Source organism: Heloderma suspectum, chromosome 2, assembly GCF_057233095.1.
Source record: "Heloderma suspectum isolate Gila_16-S chromosome 2, 16-S_ref, whole genome shotgun sequence".
NCBI lineage: Eukaryota > Metazoa > Chordata > Lepidosauria > Squamata > Helodermatidae > Heloderma > Heloderma suspectum.
The window spans coordinates 376,866,414-376,892,893 of NC_139459.1; the positions used below are offsets into that span (position 1 = coordinate 376,866,414).

Here is a 26,480-nt window from a genome sequence, read left to right on the forward strand (position 1 = left end):
CAGCTCAGATTCAGAAGAGGAGCAGCCAGAACTTGGGGAGGCTTTTTCACAGGCCAGTTCAGATATGGGTGGGTGTGCTTCTCAGGTTACCAGCTCCCAGATGGCCGGGCCTGAGGCCTCCTCCTCACCCCCCTCTGTGAGAAGCGGCGGGAGGAGGAGGCAGAGCTTGAGGTCTGCGACCTAAGGGATGCCAGGCGGAGAGGCAGAGCTAAGAGGGAAATGTCAGGCATTTCCCTCAGCTTAGGCATTCGAACTGGTTAGCTACGCATGAGAGGTGACGCAGGAGGGTCCGACCTCCCTCTCCAAGTTAGCCTAGTCAGACAGCCGCCTTTTCAAACTGAGGGCAACTCTCGTTTATTCCCATTTGAATCCCCTAGAGGCATTCCTTTGTAGCCAGAGAGTCTTCGAGGATTTGCATCTGTAATGAACCTGAGAATAATGAACTGAAGGTGTGAGACTGAAGCCTCTCTTTTTGTGTGTTCTGAGTGCTGGATGAAAGGGGGGGACAAGGGAACCCCGACAGAGAGTGCAAAAAGCACTCCAAGTGGAGAGCCTCAGAGCTGAGTACTCAAGATCACAGAAGTCTCTGTGTGAACTGTTGTCTTGCCCAGACTGTTGTCTTGCCTTGTAAAACTGGGGGCTGCTAGTTTTCCTCCTTCTAGAGTTTCTTTTGGGAAACAATTAGGCAAGCACTCTCGAATTTCAATGCATGGATGCTGCAGCAGCCTCACCAAAGAGAAATGAATGTGGCCTTGGAAAGTCGTTTGATTTACTCTGCAGTGGACAGAGCACCTCCTCCTTGTGTTGTTCTTGGGCTCAGCTAAACTGAAACAGGATGCCTTTTTGAATCTTCCCTTTAACTTTATTATTTTGGGGGCCTGCTTTCCTCAATGGGGAAGGACAACATATAACTTTTTGAATTAACGTTGCTGGGGTTTCAACCTTTCTAGTTTCCCTGAAATTCTCTTTGGAGCCCTTGTTCCTGATCTTACTTGTGGAGATGAAGTTTGATTAGGTTTAGGGAACTGAGGTTTTCCCTTCTAAGGGGTGGGGACATCAAGTTGATTGCCTCATTTGCGAGTGTCTTTCTTGTTTGCACTCACATTCTGTTTCCCTGTTCATTTCAGCTGGGGATGCGTGGGAGAAAAGAAATGAAAAAGCACGTCAAGTGTCCAAGGAAAGTGATAAGTGGCCAGATGCCGAAGAGAATGTTTGGGTAACAGAAGCGCCCAAAGAAAAGAGAGAGAACAAATGCCCTGTGTGTGGAAAAGCATTTGCTTGTAAATCAACCCTTGATGACCATTGGAAAACCCACAGAGTGGAGAAACAATATAAATGCCTTGAGTGTGGAAAGAGTTTCAGGCTGAGTAGAGTTCTTATCTCCCATCAAAGAACGCACACAGGGGAGAAACCCTTTAACTGTCTGGAGTGTGGGAAAGCATTTAGTCAAAAGGGGGCCCTTACTATCCATCAAAGAATTCACTCAGGGGAGAAACCATTCAAATGCTTGGAGTGTGGAAAGCGATTTCACCACAGTGGTGCCCTTCAAGTGCATCAAAGAACTCACACGGGGGAGAAGCCATTTAAATGCCTGGAGTGTGGAAGGAGTTTCTCCCAGAGTGGTGCCCTTCAAGTACATCAAAGGACTCACACAGGGGAAAAACCATTTAAATGTCTGGAGTGTGGAAAGACCTTCAGACAGGCCTCAATCCTTAATGTCCATCGAACAACTCACACAGCAGAGAAACCGTATACATGCCTGGAGTGTGGTAAGAACTTCAGTCATGCCTCTCTCCTTTTTTCCCATGAAAGAACACATACAGATGAGAAACCCTATAAATGTCTGCAGTGTGAAAAGAGCTTCAGATATAACTCTGATCTTAATTCCCATCAAAGAATTCACACAGGGGAGACACCATTTAAATGCCTGGAGTGCGAGAAGACCTTCATCCGAAAGTATGACCTTGCTTCGCATCAGAGAATTCACACAGGAGAGAAACCATTTGAATGCTTGCAGTGTGGAAAGAGCTTCCGTCTCAAGCCAAGCCTAACTAATCATCAGAGAATTCACACAGAAGAGCACCCATTCAAATGCCTGGAGTGTGGAAAGAGCTTTAGCCAGAGGTATGCCCTTGTTTCACATCAGAGAACTCACACAGGAGAGAAACCATTTGAATGTTTGCAGTGTGGAAAGAGCTTCAGGCAGAGGCAAAACCTCATTAGTCATCAGACAATTCACACGGGAGAGAAACCCTTCAAATGCCTGCAGTGTGGAAAGCGCTTCAGGCAGATGCGTGGCCTCAGAGCACATGAAGCAATTCACATTGGGGAAAAACTGTAAATGCCTGGAGTGTGGGAAGGGCTTCAAGCAGGAGGAGGCCCTTAATTCCCTTCAAAGAACTCACACCAGGGTGGGGAAAACCATACCAATGCTTGGAGGGTGCAAAGAGCTTCATTTTTGAGACAGTCTCTTACATTACTTCAAAGAACTCAGACTGGAGAAGAACCATTTAAATGCTTGGAATGTGGAAAGCACCTCAATTGAAGGGAATACCCGGCATGACATAAAAACCTCACACAGACACCTCTTCGGAAGAGGGGGAGTCCGATACCCCAGAACCACTTTCTCCTAGATTAGAGCTGGGGCAACATGAGGGATCCTGTGACAGCGTTGCCTTGTCTGAGGTTCCTCACAACCCCTTCAACCCTATCTCAAGCCCAGCCACAATTCCAGGCTCTCCTCTCACCTCCCACGTCTCAGGAGAGCACCAGTGGCAATGTATCAGGTGAGATATTCAGAGCCATAGTGGAAGTACCCACCTCACTCCCAGTATACCCTTTTGCCCAGGGCAGACTCATCAGAAAGCGTCTACTCAGGAACAACTATTTATTTATGAGGAGGAAAACTCAACTGTGACTACCATTGAGGCCGATTCAGCTGCAATTCCTGAACCAGGGCCATCCAGAACATTTGCTCCCAGTCTTCACCAGAGCTTTGCTCCCATAGTGCCATTTGACTTCATTTACGGTCTCAAGACAGGGGAAGCTATTTACGTGTCTGCAGTATAGAAGGCATTTGAGGCAGAGCACATCTTATTTCACACATAAGATTCAAATTCTGTCTTACACATAATCTCTGTCAGGGAGAATCTGTAGAAATGCTCCTAACCCGGTGAAGGCTGTTCTCATAAAATAGGCCTTGGTGGACATCAGAGGATTCACTTTGGGGAAAGCCCGAGAAATGTTCCGGTGGTAGTAAGATCTTTTGCAATAGATCAAACATTATACACACGTCTGCATGGGCATGTGTCACACACACACAGGGACTGTGGAGCATGCTTTAGTGAGAAGAAATCTTCCTTCAAACGAAAGACTGTGCATGGAAGAGGAATCATTTAAAGGTACAAAATAAATGAGAGGGGATTTGGGGGGGGTAAATGATTGTACATCAGAAAACCCATGTGAATGCCTGGTGCATGGAAAGAACTTTGAATGATTTTTCACCAGACACATTGGTGACCAGGGTAATCCTAGTGGAGAGGCAGCCGCCTATCCAGGGCAGGGCGGGAGGAACACAGAGGGGGTCGTCTCCTCTGTGCTCCAGCCACCCTGCATTCGTGGCTAGACCGCCGATTTCGGCTCTCTAGCTGCGGGACGTCAGCGTGGGGCGGGGAGGCCGGACGATGCATAGGGAGCGCTGTACTGGCACTTGCACATTCCCCGTCCCGGGAACACCCCCTTTTGCCCCGCTCCATGCTGCTCTTCCAAGGGTGGGGCCCAGGGATGATCTGCGCCACCTACAAAGCAGCGGGTGAGGGGTGGGGAGGCGGTTCTCTGGGAACCGACCTCAGAGCGGGTTCCAAGGTTAGTTGCCAGAAACCAACCAGTCCTTTGGCCCTCTAGATGCTGACCAGCGGCCATAGGATTGCACCCTAGAATAATAACTGTCTCCATTGTCTGTTTCCAATTTCGGTAGGTAGGTAGGTTGCACCCTAGAATAACACACACACACACACACACACACTTCATATGCATGTATTAAAATGGATAAATTGAAACCTATATAGCTACATATATATTTTCTTTTCCTCGTTATGGTTTTGTTTTGTTGAACTTTTATAATAAAATAGTAATTTAAACAAAATAAGGATGTGGTTCCTTTAAGAAATCTCTGCTTGAATCAAGGTGGGATAATTGACAGCAAAGTGCTCTTACATAGGTGACCTGCTGAGTTATTCAGCAAGGTCAGTTCTGGCATTAGCAATCTACTCAGAACTGCAGATATTAGTCCCCTTAGGGTGGGCCAAATGTTGATTAATTATGCATGCAGGTCATATCCCTGGGAAGTGATGAAATCAATGCCCAGGAACACTGTTTGGGTGTATGTCTTGGCTCTTGCTTCCCTGCACCCCATCATGATCAAGCCAGGGTCTTTGGATAAACTAACCTGACAAACAGTAGCGAGGTCCTTAAGGAGCAGTGCACAAGGTGCTAGAAATTAGTGTGAAGATACTGTGCATCAGGATTAGCCTGATCTCATCACCTCTTGTTAGGACAGATGCCTCTAAGTCCTTTCTTTCCTCCACACTCTTACAAGCTCACTCCAGATGTTTCTTTTTCCTTCTGAAGAGTGTTTGTGTTAGAAAGTCTGGTGTGACTTACAGCAGAGTTCCCTTATATAGAGAAAACATAACAGAGCATTTAGTATTGGAGGCAATAAACGCAGGCTGAAGCCTATTTAGAAGACGTTCAAATCAACTTGCTTTATTAGTGCTTTTATAGACATTGTCCAAAGAAGGCTAACACTGCTTGATTATAAGCACCCCTCAATGCTGGGTGTGTGAATGTAAGTGAAGGCCTGAGATATAGTTTCTTGCTTTCTATGTGGAAAGACCATGTGCTGCTTGTTGCAGAGCCAGAGGAAGGGGAGGGAGCAAGAAAAAGGAACTGATCAGGCTACAAGACTTAAGGGGGATGCACAAGACAAGTGGCTGTTGGTGCGGCATGTTCTCTATCACCACCTAGTGTCCGGAAGCATGCGGACTTGTGCCTGTTATCCAACACTTAGTCAACTTAGGGACTCCAGTTGACTTAATTACCCCCCCTTTGACTTCTCCACATGCCGAAGCCCATCCCAGATCAGCCCGTAGATCAGTGTTGAGCCCACGCTGAAGTCATTCCTACAACTCAAGGGCATGAATGCCCTCACCTTTTCTGGATTGCAGCTTTGGTTGCAGAGATCCACAGTTTTCGTAGCGTGTGTGTTTGCATTCAAAAAGAGGTGATGCAACTGTGACACGTTAAAGATAATAGTTTTAATTGGGCTAAAAGACAGCAGCTAACATTTAAATGAAAACCACGCAGGGCTCCTTGCTGACCGGTGCTCTCCTGTGTCCTAAGCCATAAAACAATAAATTCCTAAAGCTAAAAGCAACATGAAATACTCTTAAGACTGGGTTCAGATGTCATACTAACTCACCGTGGGTCGCATTTCACAATGATCCACGGTGGGTTAGCATGTCGTGTGGTGGGTGAAATCCCTGCCCGCGATCGGTAAAGTACCGGCACCAGGTACCTACCCTCCGCAGTGGGGGGTGAGGTGAGGAGGGCTCTGGGGTGGCTTAATGTGTTGTGTGGCGGGGGTTCCATTGATAAAGCAGGCTGCTCCATGGAAAAATCCTGGCAACTATGGAGATGACTGCCTAGAGCGTCCGCAGTTTCCAGCGATGTGCTAGGCAGCATGGCTGGACTCTGTGGTCGCCGTCATGTAGCAACGTCACCGTCACTGCCTTTTCCTGCCACCACAGCCACTGGGATGAGCAACAGCAGCAGGAGGACAATGCGGGAACTGCGGAGCGGGGATGGGTAAGTCAACCATGGCGCACCACGTGGTTCCCGGTCGTGTGAGGGGGTGTGCACAACTCTTGATATGTAGTCGTGTCCTTAACAATCCTTAAATCATTATCTCTTTCTTGATATAGAGAATAAAGCTGATAGGTTTTATTCAGGTTGTACTTTTATACTGTAGTTTTAAGTTTTATACTTTTTATACGTTAAGTTTTATACTGTAGTTTTAAGCTTTCATATTTTATATTGTTTTGTTTTTTACTTTATGGTTTTAATTTTTGTGACCTGCCCAGAGAGCTTTCGCGGTATAAGAATGAATGAATGAATAAATGTGGTTTTCCTACTCCTCCCCACTCCATACTTCTGCTCCCCACTAACCCTGATCATCTGAATAGGACCTAGTTCTTTGCTGTAAATCCCAAGGCAAAATGCAAGAGGGAAACACTCTGGTTCTTTACAGGGCAGACATTTTACCCAATATGGTCCCTTCAGAAGCATGTCTCCCATCTTCCATTAGTTGCTTCAGGTTACCTACTAGGCAAAGTGGGAGTCCATTCATCATTGATGCAGCCCCTGGGTGACTTTTCTGTGGGACAGGGCCGGGCAGACTTCAGGCCTGCAGGATCTAGGTTTGTTGTTTCACTAAAAGCCCGAGATCCACCAACCGGAGCCTGATGCGAAAGACATATATTGGAATAAAGGAATTCGGAACCCAGGAATTGGTTCTGAGTACCTGAACTGAAACACACAATCCTACGCAAAAATCCACCCCTAGGGGTATGTGTGTGCAGGGAGGGTGAGTGGGTCATTTTGTTGCTGGTATTAATTGGAAGTCAGAAATCCTCGTCAATCTACTGCAAATAATACAGAGATCTACCAGTGGATCCAGACCTATGTCTGTCCCCCGTCCCCTCACTTTAGGGTCCCAATCTGCAGACTTCCATTTCCCAGAGGAAGGGCCCATTGATGTGGGAGTCCCCTCAGGCAGGGGAGTTTGCTCTTTGGCTCTTTCAGTCTCTTTCTTCCTCTTGACTCTGTGGGGCACCCCTCCTTCAGCCCAGCACCCCAGTGTGAAAGAGGCTGCACGTCAGGGAGTCAGCACACAGATGCCAGCAGCTACACCTCTCTTCTGTCAGGGCGGATCGCGTTGTGAAATCGGCAGTACATCCTGTGTGGCTCTTTCCAATTGCACTGGCCCAAGACAACTTAATGTCTGGGGAAGAAAATCCAAATGGCACCTCCCTGCACATAGTGAAATTACAGTTCCCACCATTTCCAATGTTCAGGTGTGAGTGCCAATTCTTAAGTAGCCAAAATGGCATGAAGAGGCTTGAGGAAGCCCTAATATTTATAAAAATAGGAATAGAAACAATATTGGGGGGGGGGGAAGTAAGGGGAAAAAATGCCGAAGACAGCCCAACTAGGGCAGATCATGCTCAGTGGCAAATGCATATGAATGGACTATTGCGGGGGTGGGGTCAGAGTAAACTGGGTGGGAGAGGAAATGGAATTGAGGAGGGCACGTGCGGTTGACTAGAACAGCGAACGGGATCACAGTCACACTGCAGCTTTTTGTTGCAGGTCAAAGTAACTGACTACTGACCATGGTGGTTGGGGATTATGAATGTTGTAGCCAAAAACGAGAGGGTACTTCCATTTCATTTTCAAGATGTTCCTTGCAAGAGGAAAAAAGGCGGGATATAAATGCAACAAATAAATTCATTTGATTACGTGACAATTGGTGTCCATAAACAGTATCCCAAACCTGCCATGTCGAGTGACCCACCTCACTTTACTTCATGGTAGGACACAATTCTTGTATGTGGTTCATTATCGTTTTAGTTTCACACCTTCTTAAGAGAAATCCAGTTTTCAAATGCTTCCATTAAGAGACAGTACGTGGATGGGAATGGTGAACTGGTAGCCAACTTTGATATTGTGAACTGGGAAGGGTGAAAATTGGGAGCATAGACTGACAATCATTTCCAGACTGAAAGATCACCGTTAACCCCAAAGCTGTTGTGTGGTCCTTGTGGTTTAATAAGGGAAGCTTTAGGGTTGTTTTTTTTTAATTCAAGATTCCTTCAGGCCCCTGATAATCCTTCTTTGCCCTCTGCCCTGCCATTGTGGAGCAGCAAAATCATGTGCACCAAAGTGGATTCCCTGCAATGCAGGCATGCATCAAAAGTGCTCTCCTCAAAGAAAGGTGTGGCATCACTGGGAGTAGAGACCCCATTGGGTCCTTTCCACAAGGTGGTGTGGATTCCAGGATAGTGTGCATTGCCTTGCAGGTGGGTGGCTAAGCTTTTTAAGGCTGCAGTCCTATATGTTTACTTGGGAGTAAATCCAACTGAATAATAGGGTTTATGACTAGTGAGATGTGTAAAGGATTGCAGGGTTAATTTCACACTCAGATGCTTGATTGGTCACTCTGTCTCAAAGAGGGCAACTCACTGTCCAGGCCAGGAGCTCAGCATGCAGTGCTTCACTCAGGGCTGGTTCTAGGGGTGGGTGTCTTCCGTGTTTGCTCCGGTGCTGAGCTGAGGGTGGTGCCAAGCTGCCATGAGGAGGGCACCGAGCTGAACTAAGTGGCTGTTTTTTGAATGTACTGTTTGCAATGACCTAGGGTGGCAAAAAGCAAGCAAAAACGATCTTCCTTCAATTAAGTGCGTTTCATTGTCAATTTCCACCGTGCTGTCATTTGTGCTAGCATTACTTTGGGGCAATGTTACCGAGCACTTAGCACTTCAAATACTGTTAATACTATAAGTGCTATATAAATAATAATAATAAAATAAAGCTGTAAGCTGTAAGAGGTCAGCTGAACAGTTTTTAAAACAAATTATAGCTTCTTGAAATATTTCTAAAGATAAAAAATGGATATTCTAAAACAAAGAATGCTTACCAAAAGATAGGAACTGCTACAAAACAAAAAATAGTATAAGTATATTGTAAGTAAAACCTGTGATAGTTCTGCTGTGTTGCATAGTGCACTGCCACTGCTCAGAATGAACTTGTTCAGATGTCACGCTAAGCCATGATGGTTAGGTGTGAGCTAACCATGGTGGCTTACCATGGCTTCTGAATGGGGGGTCAGACCCCACCATGGTTATTAACCACACACAAACCACACTCACTAACTACCTGCTGCGAGATGATTAGTGGCACTAACCATGGCTTAGCATGACATCTGAACAGGCCCTGTGGCTAACGAAATGTTTCCATAGAGCTCCATGGCAAGAGCAGCTGAAAACAGCCATTAGAGGAGCGGGGCTGCTGGTGGCTGTTAGCAGCACATATGCGCAAATGCACATTCTAGTGATACATGAGGATAATGCGTGTTTTAGTGATATACGGCGACTTTGCACAAGTGTGCATATGCACACTTTAGCAATATGGTGATTTTTACACGTTTTTTTTTTTTTGCTTATTTCTGTAATGGAATCAGAAGGAAAGAAGAAAATGGCTGTCAACAGCCATCAGCAGCCCCGCTCCTGTAATGGCCATGTGAGCCTCTGAAGCTGTTGGGGTGTGTGATGGAGTGGTTGGAGGACTGCAGGAGGGAGGGTGGTTAGATGCTGCAGGCCATGGTTAGCTGCACACATGCCAGGGCTCTTGCAGTGGTTAGCGCTAGCCACCCTGCAGCATGGTTAGCCCTAGCCACCCTGCAGCATGGTTAGCCCTAGCCACCCTGCAGCATGGTTAGCCCTAGCCACCCTGCCCCAATATGCATCTGAACAGGGTCAATGTGGCGTTTCAAACTGTAGCACAGTGGCTGAAAGATCAAGGTTTTGAGCAGTGGTGTTCTCATTGGACATCACACCTGCACCAGGCCCCATAAATCCTCTGGATGGTCCTGCAAAACTGACTACGGGGTGGGTGGGGATGGGACAAAGGCACTCCTCACCCAGGCCGCTATGTACGCTAGGGCTGGCCCTGGCTCTTCTGGCTGGCTCTCAGCTCTGCGCTCGGCTCCTACTTGTTCTGAGGGGGAAGGGATGAGCCCCCAGTCCACCTCTCCCTCCTGCAGATGCTGGGGGCCGCTTGAACCCGGCTCGGCCAGCAGATAGTTTTTTCTCTTGGGCTGAAAGATGGCACCAGCCATGCTTCAGCCCAAGGGTGATTCCAGGCAAGGCTTTTGTTGTGCAATCGCCCTGCCTCTAACGCGGAATTTTACAAGAGGTCCACACCACATGGTCTTCCATCTGTAACCCTCCCATGTTTTCCCACCGTTTCTTTCATTGTTTTCCTTACCAGAAAAAAAAAAGTTGATGAAAAGCAGTATAGCCCCTCAATGCATTTTGACTAGTAATGCTAGGAGCCATTTGTCTGGAAAGCTCCCAAGAGCCTCAAGATCCAGCCTCAAGCATATCTCCCACGGGCTTTTGCGGCACAATTTGTATCCTGGAAGCCTTTGCTATGTCATTGTTCTGATGTTTTACTATTGGTCTGATTTACTGTGTTTACTATTAGTCTGATGTTTTAAGCATGTTTTGTCTTTACCAGATCCAAAGGGAACTTTTTCCACCCCCCACCCCCCGATCACTAACTGTAGCGTTTTCTGAGTGATAAATAATTCCAAACATTTTGTTAAGGTTTGTGTTGCGCTTCAGACTAGGACAGCGTGTGGCTTGCTTTGCCTGTAGAAGCAGCGGCTTTAGTTAACCCTTCCTCTTCACCTTCTCCACCCCCTACCATCCATCCAGTTATAGCAAGATTACGCAGTATAAACCGTGATGTATCGCTGTGTGTTTCAGGTAAGTCTGAATTACCTGCTGGGATCCCTTACAATGCAAGGAGGTCAAATCAGTCCATCCTAAAGGAAATCAACCCTGAGTGCTCATTGGAAGGACAGATACTGAAGCTGAAGCTGAAATATTTTGGCCACCTAATGCGAAGAGAAAACTCCCTGGAAAAGACCCTGATGCTGGGAAAGACTGAAGGCAAAAGGAGAAGGGGACGGCAGAGGATGAGATGGCTAGATAGCATCACCGATGCAATGAATATGAACTTGAGCACGCTCCGGGAGAGAGCGCAGGACAGGAAGGCCTGGCGTGCTATGGTCCATGGGGTCACGAAGAGTCGGACACGACTGAGTGACTGAACAACAACAACATAAAGAAAGGATTCCCCCTCAGCAGCACTGACTCCTGAACTGGTAACCTTTGTCCTACAAGGCCTGAGGGGGTAGGAGGAAATGAACCTGGGGGAAAGATGAACCAAAGACAAAAGGAGAGATTGGCTTTTGTCTGGCAGAAGAAGATGGGTGGGGAGCAGGGAGGAAGCCGGCATTTGCTTTCCTGATGTTGTAGACTTTCATCCTGAGCACAGTGTAAATAAACCTTTCAATAAATGAAACGCCAGCCACACGTCTCCAGTGCCCTCCTTGGAAACAGAAGTCTGAGTGAGTGCTGAAGGCCTTGCAAGTTCACCCCTCTCAGGACTGGGGTGCAGGAGCGTAACATGATGTTCTTGGAGGCTGAAGACCCTCAGGCCTGGAAGCCAAATCTGGCCTGCTTGGGGGCCCAATCAGGCCACCAGGGCGCCCTGGATTGCTCCACCCTTTCCCCCATCCACTGATAATTTGACGGCTTCATAGCTTTTCTCCCACCTTTTTGTCATTAAAAAATGTTTCCAAGTGCCTCCCCTACGGCCGAGTTATTCCCAGGAAGGGCTTGAAGCTAAAATATATTGGCGTTTCCGGCCGAGTCCTTTTGCCCTGTCCACCTCTGGAATGGGGCTTCTGTGGAATGAAATTTGGTCCTCAGACAGAAAAACGTTCAGGAATCCTACTGAAATACATTCACACAATCACTAAGGGCGTTTCTGCACTGCATGTTTCTAGTTTGTCCTTTCTGGGTTCCTGTAGGCTCCTGCTAGCTCAGGGAAGCTTGAAAGGACTACTCTGCTGCTACTGAAGGACTTGCAGCAAATATTACACCTGCCTCCCTCCAGATGTGTTGAACTTCAACTCCCATTGGCCCTGCTGGCTGGGCATAATGGGACCTGCAGTGCAACCAGCCCTGTAGCCAGCCAGCCTCGTTAGGTGGGGCAGCCGTATTTCTAGGCGGTGCATAGTGCCAGCCAGTCCCCGCCCCCCCCCAACCGTCATGGGGAAAATGAGAGCGCGAAGCCAGCTGATGGGAAAGGCAGTGGCCTTCCCCCTACAGAGAATGTGTTAACATATGTAATGGCTACGTAAAGGTCAAGTTAACAGAAAATTTAGTATGAACATCAGGAATTAAATGACTGAACAAGGGTACACCAAAAGGTGTTAAACAAAATAGTTTATGCTATATAACTAAGAGGTTAAAAACTAGTGTGGAGCTTCTTTTCTCAAGGTTTCCATTTTAATCTTGTATCATGCAGTACCAATGCTCCCCACCCCCCACCCAAACCTTTAGAAATAGAGGAAGAGCACTTTACAAGGTAACCATAGTGAAGCATTTAGGGAGAGTGGTGCTGAAACTATGTTCAATAATCAACAATATTCCTTGTTCAAGTCAATGAGACTAAGTCCTTAATTTTGTAAGCTATAACCAGATAATACACTTACTTTCATAAATCTATAAAAATGTTTGACACACATGCAAAAAAAAAAGTTTTTGAATGGTAGATTCACAATACACCTTTTCAGAGAGGAAAAAAATGCATAGCACATAAAAATCAATCAGAACAAATGCAGCTTTTGGTTTTTCCTTGAATGTAAAAAATTATCAAAATTAAGGTTAGCTGTCCTTTCTTTTTCAAATGCAAGAAAAACCAAATTTGCTAAATGCTTGTGAGCCATTGAAAGTCTCTAGGGTTGACTGATCCAAGTTAAAACTGAAAATGTTGATTCACAGATGGCTGTGCTGCAGACAAGTCTTTGCAGCCACCAGAAGTTGATATGTATCTGCAAAGGCCACTCTTAGCTGGTAAATTTCTTGAAACACATTTGAGTTACTCTGTTTTTCTAAGAAATTTTTGGCCACTCAAAACTCTTCTTTTGTTGGGACTGTGTTTCCTAGGGAGCTTGATTCACTTGCTCAAAATTCAAGTCATCAACAGATGCCACTGCAGTGATTACATCATTTTCAGAAAATCTCCTGTTCATTTCAGTAAGAATAGAAATGTCTTCAAAGTATATTATTTCCACTTGTTCACTTTCTGTCACACTTTATTCACCAATCTTTTTTGTTAAAACATCTTTTAGGGTTATATTTGTCTTCTTAAGTCTTTGGGAATGAGTTTCTTCTTCACTGTTGTACTCCTGCAATTTTTTAGCCTCTTGATGGACTTCATGAAAAGAATAACTGTTTTGAAGTTGTATAATAGTTTCCATTACTGAATTGATAATAGCTATAGAGTCTTTCAGTCCTGTTTCTTGGGCTTGCAAGACCTTATCTGCAGGTCACAATAACTTTCCTCATGAACACTAAGCAAAACCAGAATTCAAGTGTTTTCATGACAGCAAGAAGCCCCTCACTTCAGACCACATCATCTCCAATAAAACTTCCAGTGTTCACTTTTTTAAAAACATCAATTATGTTTTTGTAATTAGAATCATAGAATAGTAGGGTTGGAAGGGGCCTACAAGGCCATCGAGTCCAACCCCCTGCTCAATGCAGGAATCCAAGTCAAAGCATCCCTGACAGATGGCTGTCCAGCCTCGTCTTGAATGCCTCCAGTGTGGGAGAGCCCACCACCTCCCTAGGTCATCGGTTCTATTGTTGTATTGCTCTAACAGTCAGGATGTTTTTCCTGATGTTCAGCCGGAATCTGGCTTCCTGTAACTTGAGCCCATGATTCTGTGTCCTGCACTCAATTAGCACAAACATTCTGGTAACTTTCAAATGACCTGACCAATGATGTCTTGACCAAAAGGCGAGATAGGCTTTGACCTTCATACAGACTTGCAAATCTTCCATGCTTAAAAAATGTATGAAGCATAACACATTGGTGAAAAAAAATGCTTGACAGGTTTTATATCGTCCACAGCTTTTATAACAAGATGGAGGCAGTGACTGCACCAATGGACATACAGAATTTTTCTTTGATGCTTCTGTTGAATTTGGGCTTGCACTCCTTTTCTGTTACTCCTAACACTAGCTCCATCATAACATTGGCTTAACAGCCAGGCTAAATCCAGACTGTTTTCTTCAAACACCTTCAATGTCAGTTGTGTAAAGGATGCAGCAGCAAAAGTGGTGGTAACTATGCATAACAAAGGTTCATAAACTTTTGCCATTTTTCACATACTGAATTCTTAAAGCAACATTTTCACAATTGTTTTTGTCTCTAATAGAATCTTATAAAAGTATATACCATGGGACATCAGCAGTATTTGTTTACTACTATATCCTCTCAAACAACTTGCGCCATGACGTCTACAATTTCATTCTGCATTTCTGGAGACTGATAACTTGCATTTTTTGGAATGTGCTTACTAGTTTCTGCCAGTTTTTCACGTCTTTTGAGAGTATATTCAAATACATTTCTAAGTAAGCTGTGCTTCTCTTTCTCTTCATTGTAATATGTTCCTTGCATAGCTAGCTCATTCATGACTAAAATGGAATAACATCAACAATTGCTTTTCAATAACATCTATTGCCTTCAAGATTGGTAGTATTCACTAAAGTGGACACAGAGGTAGCAGCCGAGAGTCGTTTTTCTTTTTCATGCCACATAGTCATTGCTGAAATACGGACCACAGCTGTAGCATGTCTGTGAAACCCTCTTGATTTTTCAAGTGCTTTCTTTCAGTCCTTGAAACCTCTTAAAGACATCTTGTTTTGATATTTTGGGTTGGAAATGTCTACAAGAATAGTAGAAAGTTGCATCAGCTAATGGAGAATACTCTATAACCATTCATATTTCTGGATCCATTCTTGTCGGAAATTATGGCCCTCACTGTTCTTTGGGTATGAATGAAGTTTAATCTGTTTGTTTCACCCTCTTTTGAGAGATCTCCTGGAACACCAGATTCAAGAGGGTGACTTGGCCTAGAACTGCAGTCTTCTTTCACCTGTAGACTGTCTCTATATTCTAATTCTTCATGAACTGAATCACTTTGGTAATTTCAGTGAGCTCCTGTGCTTGGCTCTGATGCGGAATTAGGTATCCCAGTTTTAGATTCCACCTGAAAAACAAACTTGTCCATGCTAGTTTAGGAAAGGGCAGGAAAAAAATACTTTCAGGTATGTTTGTTAAGTCCTCCTTAAGGATCCCACCTTATAGAGCTTTGAGACTTGACATTTAATTTTTCCTTCCTGTTGGACAGTAAAGGGACAACTGGCTGCTATATAAAGCACTAAGCAATTAGGAACTAAACTAATTGTGGAAAACCTTTTTTTTTCTAGTTGCGCATCTATTTTCCCCACAAACCCACCCTGAAAAGGCCTCATGCTGAACTGCACACATTAGAGAAATTGGAAATCAAGCCTCAGTTTCAGCTAAATGATTGGGAACTTAACTAATTGTGGAAAGCCTTATTTTTTTTTTTAAGTAGTTGTGGGTTGATTTTTCACCCTAGAAACCCTGAAAAGGCTCCATGCTGAAAGAAAATCAGAAATCAAGCCTCAATTTCAGCCTAGGTGGCCAGCCAGCCAGCCAGCCAACAGAAGTATGCACAACAATGTTCCTAATTCCTCTGAGCTGTTTTCATCCTTTATCACCAAGTAATCAAGAAAAAGGAGAAAAATAGCTACTATATTTGTGAATATTACGAATACCTTAAAAGAGTAAAGGGTAACTTAGGGTAGATTTTTTTCTTAACGTATCTCTACATTTTCCCCTTTAGCAATAAGCACCCTGTCCTGCTCTACTCATCATAATAACCAGAATAAACAAACTCTTACTTCATACAGCAGACAAACAGGCTTCTTTATTGCTGGCTGAGCAGAGAACACAACTGAAACTAAAAAGCAGAGCAAAGTGGTGGAGTCTAAACCTGGCCCACAATAAGTTCCAATATTTTACTTTTCGAGGGTCATGTTACTGGCTGTATTTTTTCTTTTTCGGGATCACTTAAGTAATTACAGGGTGATTGTCATCATGTAAAACCCACCTCAAGTCAAGAAAATTCTTGAATAAGCAGATTTGGGGGAGCTCTTCCAGATGAGGCTTTTGTTGTGCAATTGCCTTGTCATATTCTCTGAATTACTCTTAATTGCTCCTGTTCCTAAGACAAGCTGTAATTCTTTAAACGGATTTGTCTGTCATGACACAATTTAAAAAAAGACAATTTCCCCCCAAAAGCCTGTGGAGGGCAAAGCATAGCTGTAGAGGTGGTAGCACACCCATCCCTCCCACCCCCGGCTACAAGGTTGAGTCCAACACTCCTGGAGGGGGTCAGGTTGAGGAAGACTCTTATTACACAACAATAAAGAAAATTCCCCCCAATTAAATGTGGAGAGAAATATGTTTTACCATCTCCTAAGGCTTATGAGAGGGAAGTGGGATATTAAGATGACTGTTACAAAAGAGACAGCACTGAAGTCTGAGGTTTTGTATTTGGAGGGGAAGAAGGAGCATGGAAGGGAAGCTCGAGGGAACTGAATCAGTCAAGCTCTGGAAAAAGGTGGAGAGTAGAGGGGCTTAGCTGAGTGGGAATGGGTTTAGGGCTAGGGTCCCCAATGTGGTGCCCATGAGAAGCAATGTGTTCACAGAACCTCCCCTGTCACCCACCAGACTCCTTGCCCACACACACAGGCCAAACACCCCATCGCCCGCCAGCCCCAAACAGGCGAACCTCCATAAACCACATACCGATTCCTGACCCCCAGGTAATGGATGCACACACCCTGCCCCTCTTGAGCCCCCACCCATTCCCGTTGCTTGGAGGACAGAGCTGTATGGGCCTCATGGCCTGGACTGCACCCCTTAATCTCATCTAATGTCCTCAAGTCCTGTGGAGAATGCTATCCCACTGCCAGCGTTGCTGTTTTTAACTACACTTTATTGTGAAATGACAACAAAACAAGAGGAAAAGAAAAAAAATCTAGCAACATAGATTTGAATATATCAATTTCAATGCACACGTATGAAATACACACACATATATAATGAAAATAGGGCTAAGAAGTACACATGAACTTCAACAGAAGCAAACCAAATATCCATGGAAGTATGTATTCACAAGTGGCATCTATATACCACCTGTTCAACTGTTGAAAGCCTTGTTAGGTTCTCAATCCACTGCATTACAGGAAGTGAGAATTTAAAAGGGCACGGAGAATCGATTTGCTCTGACCGGGCGTTAACTTCCAGGAAGCAGGTAGATAATTTAAGAGGACATTTACATCAGTAAATAGTAAAGAGTGCTGCAATACAAGGTTTATCTGTATAATAAAATAAGAAGAGCTGTGCTGGATCAGACCAAGCATCCATCTAGTCCAGCATTCTGTTCACACAGTGGCCAACCAGCTGTCGACCAGGAAACCCACAAGCAGGACAGGAGTGCAACAGCACCCTCCCGCCCAAGTTCCCCAACAACCGGTGTACATAGATGTGCTGCCTCTGATACTGGAGGTAACGTACAGCCATGAGGACTAGTAGCCATTGATAGCCTTCTCTTCCAGGAATTTGTCTTATCCCTTTTATAGCATCCAAAGCCTCCACCCAAAAAGAGGCAACTATTGGACACTGCCAAGACATATAGTTAAAAGAAATGCTAGCTGTTACACCACCAGGATTAGCTGACTTAGACAAACCCTTTTAAAAAAGATGCACACATGACCAATGCACACAGAATAGTATTTGCTAAATACAGAAAATCCTGAGATCCATAGTCACTGCAGATACAGACGCTAAATTGGCGAGCCATCGATTGTCCCAAAATAGAACAATCCAGTTCCCTATTTCATTTCTGCTTAAGACACTGTGTCTAACATTTATTCACTAATTATTTATTACTTTAATTACAACATCTATATACTACTAAAGTGGAAGTCCACTGATTAGGCAAAATGCGACAATCCAGTTCCCTATTCCCTTCTTGGTAAGACTCTGTGTAACATATTTATTCACTAAACATTTATTATTTTATTTAGTTTCTATACCACTCCACAACTACGCAGATTCCAGAGTGAACAATTAAAAACAAAAGATAAAACAACTCCATAATCAAAATTCTTATTTTAAAAAACACAAGAGTCCTGCTGGATCAGACAAAGGGTCCATCAAATCCAGCATTCTGTTCACACAGTGGCCAACCAGCTGTCGACCTGGAACCCACAAGCAGGACACAAGTGCAACATCACCCTCCCGCCCATGTTCCCCAGCAGCTGCTGTACATAGGCTGACTGCCACTGGTACTGGAGGTAGTACAGAACACCGACAAAAACCATGGCTCGTTAGTTAAGGAAGGCTTCCTGAAATAAGGATGTTTTCACCAGGCGCCAGAACCAACACACTGCTGGTGCCTGCCAGACCTCCAGAGGCAGGGAATTCCGCGGAAAGGGGGCCACACACTGAAAGCTCTTCTCTGGAGGTCCATGTGGAACCACCAGGAGCGTGTCCTCTATGATCTCACTGACCAGGAAGGTTGATAGGGGAGAAGATGTTCTCTCAGGTATCCTGGTCCTAACTTGTTTAGGGCTTTATATACTAGTACAAAAACCTTAAACCAGGCCTGGTAGCCAATAGGAAGTCAGTGACATTCCCTCAGAAAAGGACATACATGCAGAAAAGGGGCAGCTCCTAACAACAGCTGAGCTGCTGCAGTCTACACTAGCTCTACCTTCCAAAGCAGCCTTAAGGACAGCCCCACATAGGCGGCATTGCATTAATCAAGTCTTGAGTTTCCTAGCGCCTGCACCACTGTGGCCAAGCTATCTCTGTCTAGGAGAGGGTGTAGCTGATCATAAAACAGTATGGTTCAAATGGGCCTATAACACCATCCAGTCCAACCCCCTGCTCAATGCAGGAATCCAAGTCAGAGCATCCCTGACAGATGGCTGTCCAGCCTCGTCTTGAACGCCTCCAGTGTGGGAGAGCCCACCACCTCCCTAGGTAATGGGTTCCATTGTCCTATTGCTCTAACAGTCAGGACGTTTTTCCTGATGCTCAGCCGGAATCTGGCTTCATGTCACTTGAGCCCATGATTCCGTGTCCTGCATTCTGGGATGATCAAGAAGAGGTCCTGGCCTTCCTCTCTGTGACCACCTTTCAAGTACTTGAAGAGCGCTATCATATCTCCCCTCAGTCTTCTCTTCTCAAGGCTAAACATGCCCAGTTCTTTCAGTCTCTCTTACTAGGGCTGTGTTTCCAATCCCCTGATGATCTTTGTTGCCCTCCTCTGAACCCTCTCCAGCTTGTCTGCGTCCTTTTTCAAGTGCGGTGCCCAGAATTGGACACAGTACACCAGATGAGGCCTAACCAGTGCTGAGTAGAGGGGAACTAGTACTTCCTGGGATTTGGAAGCTATGTTTCTATGAATGCAGCCCAAAATAGCATTTGCCTTTTTTGCAGCCACATCACATGGTTAGCTCATATTCAGCTTGTGATCTACAATTCCAAGATCCTTCTCATTTGTAGTATTGAGCCAAGTATCGCCCATCTTGTAACTGTGCATTTGGTTTCTTTTTCCTAGGCGCAGAACTTGGCATTTATCCTTATTAAATTTCATTTTGTTGTTTTCTGCTAGCGCTCCAGCCTATCAAGATCACTTTGAATTTTGTTTCTCTCCTCCCCAGTATTAGCTATCCCATCCAATCTTGTGTGATCTGCAAATCTGATAAGCATTCCCTGCACCTTCTCATCCAAGTCATTAATAAAAATGTTGAAGAGCACTGGGCCCAGGACTGAGTCCTGCAGTACCCTGCTCGTTACCTCTCCTCAGTTTGAGAAGATCCCATTGATCAGCACTCTTTGAGTCCGACTCTGTAGCCAGCTGTGGATCCTCCTGAGAGTTGTTTCATCTAGCCCACTTTGAGCTAGTTTGCTCATCAGGATATCATGGGGCACTTTGTTGAAAGCTTTGCTGAACTCGAGGTATATTACGTCCATAGCATTCCCTCAGTCTACAAGGGAGGATACCCGATCCAAAAATGAGATCGGATTAGTCTGGCAGGATTTGTTCTTGACAAATCCATGTTGGCTTCGAGTAATCACTGCATTGTTTCCAAGGTGCTTACAGATGGATTGCTTTATAATCTGCTCCAGAATTTTCCCAGGGATTGATGTCACACTGACCGGTCTGTAGTTCCCAGGTTCCTCCTTTTTGAAAACAGGGACAACATTAGCCTTCCTCTGATCATCTGGCACTTCACCCGTCCTCCATGATTTCTCAAAGATAATAGACAGTGGTTCTGAGAGTTCTTCTGCTAGTTCCTTCATTGCTGTAGGATAGAATTCATCTGGCCCTGGAGATTTGAACTCAAAGTAATTATGTAGGTGTTCCTCAACCATATGTCTATCAATCTCAAGCTGCAATCCGCCCATTCAGTCTGTATTTCATCTTTGCCAGGGGGGGTCATAGACCCTCTTTTGGGAGAAGACTGAGCCAAAGTAGGAACTGAGCACTTCTGCCTTTTCTTTGTCATCTGTTATCATTTTGCCATCCTTAATAGTTGAACCACCATTTCTTTCCTGTCTTTTCCTATGCACATAGCTGAAGAAAGCCTTTTCGTTGCTTTTAGCATCCCTTGCTAACCTCAGCTCTAGCCTTCCTGACACCATCCCTGCTATTCTGTGCTACCCGCCTGTACTCTTCCTTTGTCGCTTGGCCTTCCTTCCACTTCCTATATGTGTCCTTTTTTGTTTTTCAGGTCATCTCTAAGCTTTTTGTGAAGCCACATTGGCTTCTTCTGTTGTCTTCCACCTATTTTTCTTGTTGTAATTGCACCTTTAGAATTTCCTTTTTTAAAAAGCCCCACCCATCTTGGACTCCTTTTCTCATTAGAGTCGCTTGCCACGGGATCTTACTTATCAGATGAACCAGCCAAATCTGGTAAAAGGCGCTACGAGATGCTATGGCCACCAGGGCCTCCAGTGACTTTGATGGATCTGAGCTCTGAACCCGATCTTTCAGAGGGTGTGCAACCCCACCCAGAACAGGCAAACAGCCTCTCTCCCAGACTTGGGAACCACTTCCCACAGGGCTTCCATCTTTCCAGGATTCACCTTCAGTTTATTGGCCCTCATCCGGACCACTGCTGAGTCTAGGTACTGATCCAGGATTTGCACAGCCTCACCTGATTCAGATGTCACAGGGAGATAGCATCAGCATACTGATGGCGCTTGGCTCCAAATCCCCTGATGGCAAGTATTTCTAAAGATGGATTGTGGGTCACTATGAGCGATCAGCCTCAATAAGTGCTTCCAATGTAGAAGCAGCAGGACCAAACCTAGATTCTGACACATACAGAAAATGCAGGTATTGCCATTCAGCTGTAGCAGGAAAGTCATATTTGGCAGGCAAAGCTGAGAATGGAAAAAACTCATCAGCACCTACTAGTTTAACTTATCCATCCAGTTCTGCCACAAAAGACATTTTCGCATGAATTTTTACATTTGGGCTTCCCCATACAGTCGACTTAGGATGAAAAAATGGATCAAAATGTAATTGATGTGACATTATTTACCCTACATTTCTAACACTGAAACTGTGGGAGGAACCCTATTTGTTTGTGCCGAGAACCTAATGCCCTCCGTTTAGAGAAAGGCTCCATATGAGAAAACTCCAAAACTCACCACGTTGAAAAATCAGAACTAAGTAGAAGAGACAAAATTTAGTTCACATCAAGAAATAGAACTGCTGATATAAACAAGATCTGGAAAGCCAAACCCACCTTTAAATCGGAAGTTGCATCCTCTACAAGGCTATTCGTGGAAGGGGGACCCCCCCCCCTCCATTCCAACTTTATGAAACAGAGCATTGTGTCTCTGTTAAACTACAATTCGACTGCCACTTCGGTTGATGTTTGTCCGTGGGAAGGGAGGGGCCGCCTTCTTGTCCTTTGTCTAGGGCAGAAAAGTGTCTTGGGTTTGACCAGCACCTATCCCCATACAGCTGCACATTCTCCAGGCGTCCCCATTAGTACATTAGAGGCTTCCGTAAGTGGAAAATGGTGGGCGCGACGGGCAGCGGGGGGGTGGGGAATGTGAGATTTTTTGCAACTTTCTTCTTTCTTCTGCAGCCCACGGTGTCACCTCCCATGGTGTGCTAGAGGATCACCCGACATTCTAATGAATGCTAAGGGGGGGGTCCAGAGAGCTCTAAAAAGAAGGCAGGATATGTCAAGATCTAGTTGCCCACTCCACTATATTATAAAACTTTCTGTCAAAACACACAGTTGGATGTAATGGGTTGGATCCAACTGAGGTGTTGCATGCGTTGCTAGCTCTACTGACACCAGTCCATCACCTGTGGCCCAGCTGACCCCATTCTGTACATGACTGCAACGTATCACTTCCAGGGCAAGCCCCAAAACAGATGAAATGCTAGCTACTGGAATGGGCAGGTCGCACAAGGTTCCAGTTGGATCCAGGCCATTATATTATTTACACACTGTTTGACAGAATTATATACTTCCAGAATATGGAAGTAGGGAATTATTAATATAATCACTCATGTGTATTTAAATGTGTATTGTAAGGCTTCTTTGATGCAAGATGCGTGCTCTGCCTCCAGCTCCTTTAATATTCCAGACATTGAAATTGTTTCTCCTGCCTCGCACGCATAAATGAAGTCTAATAGCTCTAGGGGGGCTGGTAGCCAAGGAAAAGTCTGCGGAATACTAAGAGCGTATATTCTGTCTGACCCTGGTTCCACAGTTGCATCTCAGGCTGCCTCATAAGTGGACCATTCCTCCTGAGTAGGCCTTTACTCCTGTGTGTATCCTGGGCGAAAGGGTATTCTGGGAGTCAGGTAGGCACTGCCACCATGGCTCTGAGTATCCCAGACAATACACTGTGACTGGTGCTCTGGTGAGCCGTGGGTGGTGGGAAGAGAATCTGGAATCACAGCTGGGCTCGTGGCAGGGTTCAATGGTTTGTTGGGAGCTTCAGACAAGGTGTTGCTGTCACAGGATCCCTCCTGTTTCCCCAGGGCTACTGTGGGAGAGGGCTGATTCGACTCCTCCTCCTTCACGGAGATATCTGTGCAAGTTCCTTGAAGGTACTGAAGGGCACCCCTCTTTCCACACTCTGAGTATTCCAAAGCTTTCTCCCCTGTGTGCGTTCTTTGATGTGAAGAAAGGTATGACTTCCACCTGAAACTCTCTCCACACTCCAAACATTTAAATGGTTTCTCCCCTGTGTGAGTTCTTTGATGTGAAGAAAGGTATGCCTTAAATCTGAAACTCTTTCCACACTCCATGCATTTAAATGGTTTCTGCCCTGCGTGATTTCTTTGATGTAAAGTAAAGTATGTCTTCCACTTGAAACTCTTTCCACACTCCAAGCATTTAAATGGTTTCTCCTCTGTGTGAGTGGTTTGATGTAATGTAAGAGAGCGTCTCCATCTGAAATTCTTTCCACACTCCAAGCACTGATATGGTTTCTCCCCTGTGTGGGTGGTTTGATGTAATGTAAGAGACTCTTTCACACTGAAGCTCTTCCCACACTCCAAGCATTGAAATGGCTTCTCCCCCGTGTGAGTTCTTTGATGGCAATTAAGGGCACTTCTATCCCGAAATCTCTTCCCACACTCCATGCACTGATATGGTTTCTCCTCCATGTGAATTCTCTTGTGGTGATTAAGAGCAGATGGGTAATTGAAGCTCTTTCCACACTTCAGGCATTGATATAGTTTCCCCCCACTATGAAGAACTTTATGTGCTGTAAATGAATTCTTCCAGAGGAAGCTCTTTCCGCACTCTAGGCATTTAAATGGTTTCTGTCCCGTGTGAATTACCTGATGATTTATAAGGCTTTGCCTGTGATTGAAGGTCTTTCCACATTCCAGGCATTTAAACGGTTTCTCTCCCGTGTGAGTTGCCTGATGATTTATAAGGCTTTTCCTCTCACTGAAGCTCTTTCCACACGGCAGACATTCGAATGGTTTTTCTCCTGTGTGAATTCTTTGATGTCTAGCAAGGTCGTGCTTGTCACTGAAGCTCTTTCCACACTCCACACATTTAAAAGGGTTGTCTTCTCTGTGAATCATCTGATGACGAGCAAGGCTGTGCTTGGAAATGTAGCTCTTTCCACACTGCAAACATTCAAATGGTTTCTGTTTCTCTCCTGTGTGAATTCGCTGATGTGTTTCAAAGCTCACCTTCCACCGGAAGCTCTTTCCACACTGCAAACATTCAAAGGGTTTCTCCCCTGTATGTATTCGTTGATGTAAAGTAAGGGCACTCTTCTGGATAAAGCTCTTTCCACACTCCAGGCATTTAAATGACTTCTCCCTTGCATGGGTTCTCTGATGTCCATGAAGGGCACTACTGTAGTGGAATCCCTTTCCACACTCCTGGCATTGAAATGGCTTCTCCCCTGTGTGAGTTCTTTGATGAACTTGAAGTACGCCCTTCTGGAAGAAACCCTTTCCACACTCCGAGCATTTAAATGGTTTCTCCCCTGAGTGTATTCTTTGATGGATAGTAAGTGCCCCCTTCCAAGTAAATGCTTTTCCACACTCCAGGCAGATAAATGGTTTCTCTTCCGTGTGAATTCTTTGATGTTTAGCAAGGTCATGCTTCTGGCTGAAGCTCTTTCCACACTCCAGACATTTAAATGGGTTGTCTTCTTTGTGAATTATCTCATGACGACTAAGGCTTTGCCTGGAAATGAAGCTCTTTCCACATTGCAAACATTCAAATGGTTTCTCTCCCGTGTGAATTCGCTGATGTGTTGCAAGGCTCACCTTCCAACCAAACCTCTTTCCACAGTGTGAACATTCAAATGGTTTCTCTGCTGTGTGTGTCTGTTGATGTAAAGTAAGAGCCTCCTTCTGGTTGAAGGTCATTCCGCACTCCAGGCATTTAAATGTTTTTTCCCTTGTGTGAGTTCTCTGATGTAACTGAAGGGCACTACTGTAGTGGAATCCCTTTCCACACTCCAGGCATTTAAATGGCATCTCACCAGTGTGTGTTCTTTCATGCACTAGAAGTTCAGCCTTCTGGCAGTATTCCTTTCCGCACTCCAAGCATTTAAATGGTTTCTCCCCTGAGTGTATTCTTTGATGGACAGTAAGTGCCCCCTTCTGACGAAATGCTTTTCCACACTCCAGGCATTTAAATGGTTTCTCTCCTGTGTGAATTCTTCCATGTTTAGCAAGGTCATGCTTATCGCTGAAATTCTTTCCACATTCCAGACATTTAAACGGGTTGTCTTCTCTGTGAATTATCTCATGACGCGTAAGGCCATGCCTGGAAATGAAGCTCTTTCCACAATGTGAACATTCAAATGGTTTGTCTCCTGTGTGAATTCGCTGATGTGTTGCAAGAGTCACCTTTGAGCAGTATCTCTTTCCACACTCCAAGCATTTAAATGGTTTCTCCCCTGAATGCATTCTTTGACTGATAGTAAGTGCCCCTTCTAGGTAAATGCTTTCCCACGCTCCGGACAGTGAAATGGTTTCTCCCCAGTGAGAGTTTTTTGATGGGCAGGAAGGTCAATACTCCACCTGAAACTCTTTCCACACTCAAGGCATTTATATCATTTCAGTGCTGTGTGGGTTTTACAATGATCACCCAAGGTTGATTTACGAGTGAATGTTTTTCCAAAGACAGAAGATTACTTCTCTCTCTTTTCTTTGGGTGTTTTTTGTTGTGCCATAATTGCATGGAGGTCAGCATCAAAGACATTTATTCCTCTCCTTATTTCTTTGGTTTCCCTCCAGCTTTTTCATCCTGTCTTAATTCCCAACATTCTCTTCCATGTCTGGCCCCTTACTGCTTTCCTCAGACACTTGATGTGCTCTTTTCATTTATTTTCTCCCACGTGTCCCCACCTGAAAGAAAAACAGAAACAGAACGTGAGTACAAAGAAGGCACTTGCAAATTCAGGAATCAATTTGATGGAATCAATTAGAAGGGAACACCTCAGTTCCCTAAACCTTTCATGATCCGCAGTACTAAGCCATGAGCTAGGAATCGCCCACTGGACTGCTTTTTGCACTCTCCAATCCTATTCATGTACCCATCCCACTGCATCCTCCTCATTCTTTGCAAGTCTGGCAGCCAACATCCTGTCACTTGACTGGCTGGTCCAAGGAATATACTACCAAGCAGACATTATTGCTACCAAAAAGAGAAAAATTATGGCTGCAGTAGGAAGGAAGCTAGGAGGGTGAGCTTCTTCACCACAGGAATGTGAACTTCATAGTTAAATGTAACTGTACATTAAGGATGTTTTCTGAATTTCGTACACTGCCTTGAAACACCTCTTTTGCCTTAGAGGTAAGTCCATTTTCATCAATAAATATGATAGGCAAATGTTATGGTAACAGAGTGGCCCAGACTCTTACTCATTGCGCATGCTAAACTGCATCCATGCATTTGGCTGCTTGAAATCCGTCAGAGATGGAACCCATGCTTTGCACACACAACGTCCCAGATTCGAACCCCACAATCTCCTGGGAACAGGTTCTCCCGAATGTAGCAGAGCCAGAAAACACCACTGCCTAAGTTCTTGGAGAACCTAGATACAGCGGCCATTATGGAAACGGCGGAATGGGGAGAACCAGGGGGATACGGTCACCTCTG

General features: G+C 45.0%; 2 protein-coding genes across 3 annotated transcripts in view; one reads left to right on the plus strand and one right to left on the minus strand.

Annotated features, from left to right (window-relative positions):
* LOC146356271 (uncharacterized) overlaps positions 1 to 2,406 on the plus strand; it is an 8,434-nt gene extending 6,028 nt beyond the window's left edge. The window contains exon 5 of the mRNA XM_084831735.1: positions 1,128 to 2,406. Within this exon, the coding sequence (XP_084687861.1) occupies positions 1,128 to 2,341 (1,214 nt within the window). The 3' untranslated portion in view covers positions 2,342 to 2,406. The remainder of the gene's footprint in view (positions 1 to 1,127) is intronic.
* Positions 58 to 26,480, minus strand: part of LOC146356272 (uncharacterized) — a 48,826-nt gene continuing 22,403 nt past the window's right edge. The window contains exon 2 of one of the 2 annotated variants that reach the window (XM_084831666.1): positions 58 to 25,308. In XM_084831666.1, the coding sequence (XP_084687792.1) occupies positions 22,655 to 25,308 (2,654 nt within the window). In that variant the 3' untranslated portion in view covers positions 58 to 22,654. Of the gene's footprint in view, positions 25,727 to 26,480 lie in introns of both variants that reach the window. The other variant, XR_014787280.1, reaches the window with a different exon arrangement.